This window comes from Oryzias melastigma, linkage group LG6, assembly GCF_002922805.2.
Source record: "Oryzias melastigma strain HK-1 linkage group LG6, ASM292280v2, whole genome shotgun sequence".
Taxonomy (NCBI): domain Eukaryota; kingdom Metazoa; phylum Chordata; class Actinopteri; order Beloniformes; family Adrianichthyidae; genus Oryzias; species Oryzias melastigma.
Genome location: NC_050517.1, coordinates 22,782,904 through 22,794,556, shown reverse-complemented (window position 1 = coordinate 22,794,556; position 11,653 = coordinate 22,782,904). Strand labels below are relative to the sequence as shown.

Here is an 11,653-nt window from a genome sequence, read left to right as displayed (position 1 = left end):
AAAGCAAAAAAAAAAAAAAAAAATCAAAGACTGACTTGTTAGTATTCTGCGCTTGTTCGAGCACATCAGCCTGCAGCTTAGGAAAGTAGCCTGGATGATGGCGACCCTGGCCAATCCGCATGTCCAGCAGATGGGGGTGGATGGCCATGTGATCCACTTTGAGCAGCCGGCGCTCCACAGCGTGAGCTGCAAGGACAAACAGGCAAATCAGATTCAATTCGCATTAAAGGAGTCACAAAAAGGACATGAGGGACGCTCCACGGAGGATTTCTGGTTATATAAATGATGTTGCTACAAAAACTGAAAGAGTCTAAACCATGCTTTCAGAGTAAACTACATCCATATATACGACCATATATTACCTTTGGCACTAAAGAACAAATGTTTTATAGATATTAGTTATTTTCCCAGAAGTAAAACGACATGATCTCTGAGGCTCCGCCTATCGCTCCTTGTGGGTGTCGCCCATGTCATGGCATCATCATAGAGCCGACCTCAGGGTGTCTCCGTTTCTCCCACAAAAACAATAAGCATCAGAACTTTTGCAGAGACGGATATGCATATTGTGCATATAAAATCACTGATCACTGATAAAGTGAGGGATGGTGCTGCCAGCACAGACTCTTCCTGAAAGGGGCGGTCCTCACTTTGTGACATCACAATGTGAGGACCCGCTCGTTTTCGTGGGTTGCTAGGAGCAGGGTTTTAGAGGAATGCTTATAGATGCGTCAATGGAGCAAATATCACTTTAGGGTTTGTTTTTCAAGAGGAATTAACATTAAAATACACTTAAAAGCTCAAAAAAGTTGATTTTGCATGATACAAGTTATTTAAAGGAACATCGAGGATGCATAGATCTAATGTGACAGATTAATATGTCAAAAACATGTCAAAAGATACTAAAGATTTTCCAAAACCTGCAGGATATATTTTGTGCAGACTAGAGAGGTTATCAGAACTTCAAAGGAAAGTCTAAAGCATTTTATATGTGGCAGGAAGCTCTGTACTGCGGTTATATAATACTCACCCATCCCAACACATCCTATCATCAAATATCCAATTCTACTTATTTTTCTAATATTTATTTTTCTGCAATTTGTGTTCAAAGTAGCATCTTTACTTTAAATTCTGTTTCTGTTGCACCAAATATTCTGGCAAAACGATCTATGCTTGTAGGAGAAAACAAAACCTGCAAGAGCAACAAGTCTATAGAACTGGATAAAAGGTATGAATCCCGGCATGAATGTTTGCAGGTTCTCTCTGCTGTCAGTAACCCGAGTCACTTCTTCCGCTTTTCATTTCTGGATTACAGCCTTAAAGACTCACTCTGATGAATTGTGTTTTTGGTGTTTTTGACATGTTTTTTTTTAAATAGTTGTGAATCAGAAGGAGAATAAAAAAACCTCTGAGAATGCTTTGAGAATCAATCAAAAGATGATCGGAGTGGGACTACAAAGCTGATATTGGAAGACTAGAAAAATAGTTCGAGGATTTATTTTATCCGAAAGCCCGTCACTCTACCTGACTTAAGGAGCATGCCGCACTTCCTGTAAAGACGGCTGAGGGATTCCTCATCCTTCGCCTCGTGGGGCCGCACCCGCTGCAAACGGCTGTCGAACAGCTGCTGTAAGGGCTCCCTGTCCGCCCAACAAGATATTACTTTCCCGTCCACGAAGGACGAAAACATGGATGTCTCGAGGAACCGAGACAAGAAATTCAGGTGGGCTGCTGGCTGAAGTGCAAGGAAGGAACCCTGAAACAACAACAGGAAAATTTCCCATTTTATTCCTTTAGTGGTATAAAACAAATTTGTAGATCTGAGCTTCCTGTCAGATAGTTTTGAAGTCGTACCTTATCAAAGCTGAAGGTGCCCTCTCGGTTGTTCAACCAGGATTCCAAATCCAGCGCGCCATGGATGACAAACTCCTCATACCTGCCAAACATGGCAGCAAAACGAGCAGCAAACACCTCCCTCAGCTGAACGTTGAGCTTCGCAGCCTTCAGCTCTTCCTCCTCCTCTTCAAACGTAAGTCCCAGTGTCTTCCCTCCTTCCGACGCCTTTTCTCCCCCACATCTCCTCGCCAGAGCCTGCAGTCTCTCCAACACTTCCAGCTCCTCACCTCCAAGGTTTCCGTTCTGCCTGTCCTCCATCAGATCCTCCAGAACCAGGCTGCTCATGTGTGGAGAGCTCGAGTCGGGGCTCGCGGTGGGTTTAGTGGTCAGTCCTTCCTGTGCTGGGTGTTCATACCGCAACAGTATCTCAGTTACTTCCTGGATTAGCTCGGTTTGATCTGGAAACTGGGGAATGTCTTCTGGGCATTCGATACAGTGTTTGTCAATGTCCACAAAGCACAGGTTGGCCTGTGGAGAGGAGACAAAAAGGTGGAGAAACAATGAAATCTTGCTGTTCGTGTTTTTAACATGTTCTTTTCTCATGATGCAGAATTTATGTAAAATAATGTAAGATTAAAAAGGTTTCAAATACCAACTACTCGATGGGCCCAGAAAGCCAAAATCGACTTCTATTGAGAAATAAACCGCTTTTACTCAGTCATTCTGTCGAATAACTATTCTTGCTCTAGTATCTCTTTCTAATATTTTCTCGCTGACCCTTGCTGATATATATTTTCTTCATCGCAAGTTATTCAAGTTATAAAGTGGCCAATCAGATGCCTCAATAACAGCATGTGGTGCCCACTGGCCCCACCCTCAAAGCTCGAAACGTTTGAGTGACAGATTCTCCCGAGACCTCTTTCGGTGGAAGGGGTGTGGCTTTCCAGCAAGCTCACTCCTGATTGGTGAGAGTAACTGTCATAGAAATATTGATTCAGACTGACTTGGAACAGTCATTGGTTACTAGCATCGTATGGTTCACACATGACAACGTCCGTACCGTGGACAAATGGGGACTGAATTGACTTCATTTGGAACAGGAAGTAAGGCATTTTCTATGGGTGATGTTCTATGTTTGCAATATAAGGACTTTTCTAATGACCAGATCCAATGACAATAGCAAATGCAAAGTTTCAAATATAAAGCAAGCTGAAACATCACAAAGCAAATACAAATCTGTCATCAAAGAAGTGTGGACATTCAGAAGATAATGCTCAGTATTAATTGAACTTTCATATTAAGGCTATTGCTGCAAAACATCAACTTAGGGGCCGCTAATGGCCCGCCAGTTTGAAATCCCTGGTGTAATTAAAGGGTTGATGGGAAATTAGCACTAACAGTCCTGTGTACAACTCAGACATCTCACTAGAGCTCCCACTGCTCTGCAGAAAAATGTCTTGAAAACAGACTTTTTGATTTCCGCTAAAATCTGCATAATCATAATTCATAGACCAATTGGAATGATTTTACAATCCAAAAAAATGTAGTTGGAGTGGTACTTTTCACAAGGCTCCATGGTCAAATTATCCTAATAAGCTTAACCAAACTTATCTTATGTGGGTAAGCCTAATTAAGCTGTAAAATGAAGCATTTCAATATTACATTATCTCCTCATGACGGGTACTGCCAGGATTCCAGCATGTACATTATTATCTACTGATTATTTATCTCACTGCACCAAGATAAGGTGTGAAAAGCTGCATAATCAGGCTCCAACATTGTGCTGGAAATGTACAAAACCTGCTGAACAACAAATTATCCAAATCAAGACGGATGCCGCCTGTGTCAGCAGCCGTGCAACCTTCAGCAGCGACCTCAGTCACTTCACAGCCTCAAGGGATGCTGGGAGATCGACCGAGGAGCTCTACAGCATCATCCTCTCACTGTGTGAAGCCCAAACAAAGACTAAAGATAAAAAATAATGCTTCAAGCGGTTACATTTTGGACTCAGTGGTTACATAAATATGGTGACAGCAGGAATGACCTCTTCAAGAAAAAGGAATAGAAATCCCCCGCATCTGAAGAAAATGCCTCCGTCTCCAATTGTTGTTAATTATTCAGTGAGCCCCATTATCCTGGATTTGTCGAGCTGTGGGTTTTCCTTTCTTCCTCCCTGGAGCAGTCTTATCACTACCTCTTTTCTGGGGCAGAGAGAGACTTCAAAGACGCTTCGGTAAGATATTCATGCAGCATTAAAGGATCTCGGATGGAGGACCATATTTGAAGCGGAGAGGAGTTTATTGCACGGAACAAACTGGACGAAGGCCAAGAAAGAGATGCAGCAAACACAGAGAATGACTCTCATTTTTTAACTTCTTCATATTGAAATGCTCCAGTTGCACGCTCAGAAAAGGGAAACCACACCTCCATAGACACATCTGCTGACTTTGCACGCCTGTACCTCATGTGGAAGGTGGAGGGACGATCGCTGGGCTCCGTCTTTGCGCTGGATGCCCAACAGGAAAGGCACAGGAGCATGCAGGAGGTGGTGCAGCGGGGCAGAGATGATGGGCAGATAGATGTGCTGCCACTGGAAGGGGAACAGCAACGTCATGATGCCTTCTGCCACCGTCATTAACCGCTGGTAGTCTGAGAAGATCAAAGACAAAGATGTTGGCATGAACTGATTTCCTCAAGTACAAAAGCAGGCTTTCTTTTTAAAGTGTTCAACACAGTTTAAGGGCGCTCTCACACTGGCGGGAGTTAACGGATCCTCCTGTTTACACGCTAAAGCGCAGCACAGTTAACTGACCTCATTCTGTCAGAAAATGTACCCACTTTAATACTTTACATGCAAATTCAGACGTTTAACAATAAACAGAACATACGTATGTAATATTAAACTGTTTCAAAAACTACAACCTTAGTACAAATAAAATATGAACGTCAAATAGCAAATAAATAAATACAGTATATTCAGACTCCGCTCAAAATCTGTTTTTTTGTGTTTTTAACATGTAATGATGACATTTTTTGATGATGGAGGACAAATATAAAGATAAACAAGCTCCTGCCGCTCTGCATAAAATGTCCTCGAGAACAACCCAGGTTTTGTGATTTTGCCTAAAAACAACATAATTAAAAGACTAATGGGAACACTTTGAAAATAAATCAAAATATGATAAGAGTGGGAGTTTAACTGCCATTTAGATTTAATGTTTGTCCCTTTTTTGCAGAAGATATTTTGACTGTTGTTAGAAGAGTTCATATTATTATTAGTTCCACTTAAGAGCGCCATATAGTGTCATTCATAAGTCAGAAACTACATTTTAGATGTTAAAAGTTGGTTCTAATATTTATGTTTAAAAAAATATTTTAATTTTTAACCTAAACACTGTTTTGTTTTGTTTTTTCATAAAGAGAAAACAGACTCTATATTAGTTTGGGTCTGCAGTTATGTAACAGGCCACCTAGTGGTTAGTTGGTAAACTACACTAGCTCCAGTTCTTTGCTTTTCCCCCAAAACACGAAGTCAAAATTCTGCTCATTTTATTTATTTTTTCTTGATAGTCTTATTTACTATGTTCCAGGTTAGAAGTTTATCCAGAAAAGGATTTGGAAGTCATATTTTATAACTGAGTCCTTGCTCCGAATCTGATTTGTCAACCATTCCACAATTCAAAACATATAGCTACTTTTACATTAGTAAAAATGTATTTATTTTACATCAACTTAATCAGAATAATTGTTGAAAGTTGAGAAAATTTTGAAAGAGCTTTTTCAAAAAAATGTTGGGTTCTTCAGGTACTTAAGACAAAAAACAGTTTTAAAGTAAACCTTTGTACTAACTTCAATAGGAATATAATATTTGAGCATAAACAAAGCGTCTTGTGCGTTCTGACTCATGAGCTTACCATGAGAGCAGAGCAGGACTTGTGTCTCCAGGAGGACGCAGGTCAGCAGCTTGACCATGTTCTCCACACCCAACAGGGAGAAAGCCTCTCCAAGAGGATAGTCTGCCAGAGGGAGTTCCCCTGGCCCCGGGCGTTGGCACACGATGGGCCCCTGCACCCCGTGAAACCTCAGTGAGCGTCCCGGTGGAGGCAAGGGCACCTCGTAGAGAATGTTGTGGATGTAGCTCTCCAGAGGGAGGGGTGGCGCTGTCTGTGAAGTCACAGCCTGGTGCAGCTGAGCCAGAAACCGCCGTGAGGCTTGCATGAAGGGGAGGGCTGTGATGAGGCACAGCGCTTTGGAGACGTACAGGGTGTCACGCGCAGGATCAAAGGAGCCCACGCAGCCAAGGCAGCCAGGAGCGCCGGCCAGGGACTCAGCATCTGACTCCTCCAAGCTGCTCGCTAGAGAGTCCATGCTGCAGGTGGAGGGCGAGGAGGCAGAAGACGATGAGGAGGAGGAGGATGAAGAGGAGTGGTGCTCCACATGGTGCATTTGACAGAGTGTCTGCATGGCGGTGATTATCTGGGGGCTGGTCACCTCCTCGTAGAAGGTATGAACAAACCCGTAGGAGCGCGTGCCGTCATCAAACGCGATTGTGAATGAGTGAAAGCGAGGGTCGAGTCGCTCTGCTTGGGTGCAGAAGGACAGACCTCTGGGCATGCAGAGCTGGAACGCAGGAGGGGGGAGACAGGTGTTAGACAGGGGGGACACTTTAAAGGTAATCCCCAATGCTGACATCAATAATTCATATAAAAACTGTGATTAAACTTCCCCAATTTACTATGAAAATCGTAAGCACACAGAAAAAAAGGAAATTGAAAGATCTAATAATAACTATAAGAAAAAGGAAAAAATATATAAATATATTTTTTAAATAAAGGCATTAGCATCATAATTTTATAAAAATTTCAAAACAATCAATGCAATCAGTGTAAAAGGAAGTGTAGAAAATGGACTAAATAAGATGTAAAACAAGAAGTTATCCAAATTTAAATCTAAATTTAAAATTTAAAACTTTTTTTGACAAATTACTGCAGTTTATGATACATTTTATCAGGAAAAATGTTCTAAAAGTTCATTTTTATTTATATTTGAATAGGATATCTTCAGCTCAACAATGCAAAACATTTCAAGAGTTCCTAAAACTGTTTACAGTCCCACTTTTGATCCATTTGAAATTATTCCTAGAAGTCTTTTAATTCTGATTAAGCTGTTTTTGTCTGTCATTTTCTAGGACATAGACTGTGTCTGAATTCCTTCCCTACTCACTATATATAGTACGTTCACCATTTTCTAGTGCTATCCAAATCTACAATTCCAAAACTGAGTGGACAAGAAATTTCCCAGAAGTCTTTACGAAAAGCTAGCGCGCATCGATGCTTGCTACATCAGCGAATATGGACCACAAAGAAATTTTTGCAAGAAAAAAAAAAGTGTTTAAATCTAATTTTTTAACGAACTATCCACATTTTCATCGTCAGAACACAGTGGAGTCACAAATAGACTTCATGAAATCTTTGTATTAATGATGTCATATCCGTCATTAAAAAAAAAAAAAAAAAAGTAGTGAGCATGGTGTCGGAATTTCTTTTAAAATCCAAGGCACTATATAGTTTTTTAGTAGTTAGGAATTTGGACTTAACAATAGTCTCTGCAGAGTGGCAGGAGAGTTATGGGCAGGACAGTTGGTTTGAAATGAGCCTTCCTTCATTTCCCATCATCCCTTTGTTTACACTCTCTTCTGCTAGCTTACCGCTACTTACAGCTCCAACCTAACATTACCAGTGCATCAAAAATGATTAGCAATGTTGGAGCTATTGAGCGGTACATGTAATTATGACATTTTTCTGATGATTGAGGACAAATGTAAAGAAAATTAAGATTTAAACTGCTTTTCTGAGTATTTCTTTATTAACATTTTTGTGAATCGGGAGCTGAAGAAAACATTTCTTTTTTTTGTCTGGTCCTGATGCACGCTTAACATTTTAATAATATATGTCCTCTAGCATGAGAAAAATGCTAGCAGATCATGTTAACAACACCAAGAACACAATTTTCATTGGAGTGGGTCTTTAAAAAGAGTATAAGATACTTGTCTTTGGGTTCTGCAGAACCCTGGCGTGTCATGAAGCAACCCACCATATTAATGGCATCTCTGTTGAAGGGGTGTCTGTCTGTGTTCTCCGGGTGGTGCACCAGAACCTTCGACTTGAAGGAGCGTCGAATTGGACTCTGCTCAAAACTCTCCCCTGCGTTTCAGAAAAGACAGAAAGCGTGGTTACAACAGCAGCATGTGTGAGGAAGTCTGACCTTGATGTGTACTCATGTATAATCAGGTGGAGCGCAACGTGTCTGCAGCTTTGATTTATTCGGAACAAAAGGAACGATCAGTTTGTGCTGGCCTCAAGAGGAGAAGAAGATGTGACAAATCTTCAGCATTCATCTCCAGTCTCTAACAAAATGTTTTTTTTATTTAAAGAATGACCAACTATAATGTTTTATTCAAAAACTAGAATAGCTGATTGTTCATTCACTTTACCCTGAGGAGGCACATGTTTTTTGTGAGAACTCAACAATTGAGAACATCAACAGCTCTGACGCACTCATCTGAGGAACATCCTTCTCACCTGCCTACCCGATGACGCACAGGCAGAGAGGAAATCACAGCAAAAACCAAGAAAAGATCCCCCACTCCACACAGAACCGAGCCAGACTTGACGAGGGGGAGTCGGGGTGCTCTCCTAAGGCTAGAAAACCTACAGCTAGTGCTGACTGAGGAGCAAAATTGAGTTGCCATGGCACCCGCTTCCGCCAAGACAACCACTGAGACAAAGCTTGTGCGTTTGTCATCGGTGACGTCTGCCTTGTTTTCGTCGGCTGACTGGATTAAAGCCCATCCTTTTTACCGTAACATAACAGTTGAAGGTTTAAAAAAACATTTTAAAAACAATAAACCATGTTTTCTACACGTAAAAAAGGAGAATAAAAATCTAGAAGATAAAACCCTTTTCTAAAACTAGCTTTCTGAACAGCTGACGGATGACCTCTGCACATCCCTGAGTGACGAACGTGAGCAAATGAGACGTATAAAAAGACGGGACGGATTTAGAATGACAAATGTACACGGAGGTTGTCTTCCACCCTCAACTTTTTCTCTGAAGCTGGGTTTTCCACCCTCTGTGTCGTCAGTTCAGCATTGTAAAGCAGCTCTGTTCGGTCAGGAAGTTCTCATCCTGCACTGATGTCACCCCCCCTCCACCCGTGACTGCCACTGGGGTCTGAAGCCCCGGCCGCCCAGCATTCCAACAGGCAGCGTCATGTGAAATTTGATTAGGCTGCAGAAAACACAGCGGCATCTATTGAGAAGCCAACAAGAGCAGATTGTCCCTTGGTGGGCATTCACTAATTGCACCTCACACACACGGACAGACACCATAGAAGCAGATAAAACTCAAAGCGAACAATTCCTTCACTTGATTTAATGAAGGTAATGAGTGTAAAAAAAATGGGAGATCCTCTGAAGGGAGAAGATCCCCATCTCAGTAGGATGACCAGCTGTTACATAAGCAGATGGCTAAGCTCAGATATCCACTGACATCGAGGTCCCATTTGCCAGTTAAAGCTCTGAAAAATCACTGCAAAAGCTGCACATTACATTTACCATAAGTGACTGGGAGCTCTAAATAAAGCAGCCAAATGTCCCCAAAGGAGCTGCTCTAAATGAGCACAGAGGACAGGAAGAAAAACACTGGGTGTGACTGGGATCCGCTGCTCCAGAACCTGGAAGTTATGATGAGCACACTTGTATGATTCTGTTAGCGGAAGACTGATTTTAAAGCAGTGTGATGAATAAACCCCATCTCACCATCTCAGCGCTCTTGTCGATTTATCACACAATACGACAGGTTCATCTGAGAAACAAGAAGCCACCAGACGCATTACTCATCATTTGTGACTGTCAGGAGCTGGCACACAAACTAAACCCCGGATCTCCATGTTTCCAGCTGTGCTGGAGCTTCATGTATCCAGCTGTTCCTTAGATCCAGGAATGACTTGCAGAACCCCACCAGAACCTCTATCTTTAAAATCAGGCTCGTGAGATAGCACAGAACTGCAGTACACAAAGGTCAGACAAAAGGAAGAGACTGAAATGTCATTTTTGAGGGAAGCAGGCGTCCTTACATAAGGAGGAAATGACAATTTCTCTCCTATTTACCCAAAATGCATGTCAAAATATACACAAATACACAACCTGTCTTTGCTGCAGGTGTTATATAAAGGTTGGAATATTTTCCTGGCTTAATGTGGGAGAATATTTTCATCTGACATGAAGGACAAAAGAAAAAAAATCCGTAAAAATGAACGATATAATACAATTGGAGTATGCGTAAAAGCGCGCACGGACACCATAGTCACCCCCTCTCTAACGGACGTACCCGCTCCATCGTCCGGTTCCAGGCCCGTCTCCGTGTCCACTCCACAAACAACAAAATAGTGGGCGAAGCGGCAAGAAGCCGGCCCTCCCGTGACCGCCGCAGAGCCGTTCATCCTCGACGCGGTGACGCGGCGGTTCCGTTCACTGTTGCTCACTGCCGCGGCTGTTCATAGCGCGCGGGTCCAAACGGTTCCGTCTGCTGGTCTGAGCGATGGGGTTCTGGTGACTACGAGGTCCGGTGGCGGATCCACCGACGGGCATCACGTTTGGGCGAAGGGGGAGGAGGCTGCTTGACGGAGGGAGGGGCGGGGGAGAGAGGGAGGGAGAGAGGGAGGACAAAGCTCCAAAAAAATAAAAGCCTGGAAAAAAAACAACATTACTGCTTTATTTAAGGTCATCTGCAACAGTGACGTGGACAAAACGACAGATATATATTTGGAGTTATAAAAATGTTACATTTTAGATTTTTGAACCACATTTTAGTTCTCTAAAGCATAAATAAACACGTGACAAACCATAAAGATATATGAAGTAAACAAGAGCCTAAATGTGCAAAATAGATGTATTTATTTTTTTAATACTTTGTATAATAATAACCTGCTTTCTTCCTTAAAAAAAAACATAAACATTTGAAGACTTGTCTCTATGGAGCACAAATTTACCTAATGAAAATGACACATTTACACGTTTTTCCATATCTGCTGCATTTATATAATATTTTGTCAGTATTTATCACAAACAAAACCAATATTTGTAACTTGAGGGTGTGTGCGTTTAGGTGATAAATATCTATATAAATATTAATGATAAATATGAAATATAAATGTAAAATATACATTTAAATGTTAAAAATAAATGTTAAATCTCCTTTTGGATTTTCCCTTCAGTGCTTTATTTTAATTTAAATGCTTTTTTTATTTGTTTATATTGCTTTTTTTGGTGTAAAGCGCTTTGTGTTATTTTTATATGAAAAGTGCAATAAATAAATATTGATCTGATATATTATGTTTTATGTGATGCAATGTGACACAACAGTTTTATTTATTTTTTAAAATTAGTTTTACTATATTATTTGACGTGAGGCAACACAATGCGAATGTTAGATTTTACATTTTATTTTGATTGATTATATTATATTATGCGATACAATGCAACAGTTTTATTTTTTATTTTATTTCAATATATTATATCATGTTGTGCGAAAGGTTATTTATTTATTATTTTTTATGTATTATGTTATGTTAAGTGATGTGATGTAAACTGTTTAAAATAAGTATTTTGTATTACAAATTAGTACTTTGTTGGAACAAATTATTATTTATGTGGGCACAAAAAAAATGTGTATTTTGTGGGCAAAAAATTATATTTATATGGGCACAAATTAATATTTTGTGTGCACAAATTTGTATTTATGTGTGCACAAATTAGTAT

At 40.8% G+C, this 11,653-nt stretch overlaps 1 protein-coding gene across 1 annotated transcript in view; it reads right to left on the bottom strand.

Moving 5' to 3' along the window:
- LOC112152477 (DENN domain-containing protein 5B) overlaps window positions 1-10,555 on the bottom strand; it is a 20,471-nt gene extending 9,916 nt beyond the window's left edge. Inside the window, exons 1-7 of the mRNA XM_024282085.2 lie at window positions 10,224-10,555; window positions 7,927-8,036; window positions 5,748-6,453; window positions 4,295-4,482; window positions 1,852-2,361; window positions 1,522-1,753; window positions 36-186 (exon numbers count right to left, since the gene is read on the bottom strand). Of these exons, the coding sequence (XP_024137853.1) occupies window positions 36-186; window positions 1,522-1,753; window positions 1,852-2,361; window positions 4,295-4,482; window positions 5,748-6,453; window positions 7,927-8,036; window positions 10,224-10,335 (2,009 nt within the window). The 5' untranslated portion in view covers window positions 10,336-10,555. The remainder of the gene's footprint in view (window positions 1-35; window positions 187-1,521; window positions 1,754-1,851; window positions 2,362-4,294; window positions 4,483-5,747; window positions 6,454-7,926; window positions 8,037-10,223) is intronic.
- Window positions 10,556-11,653: the final 1,098 nt, after the last annotated feature.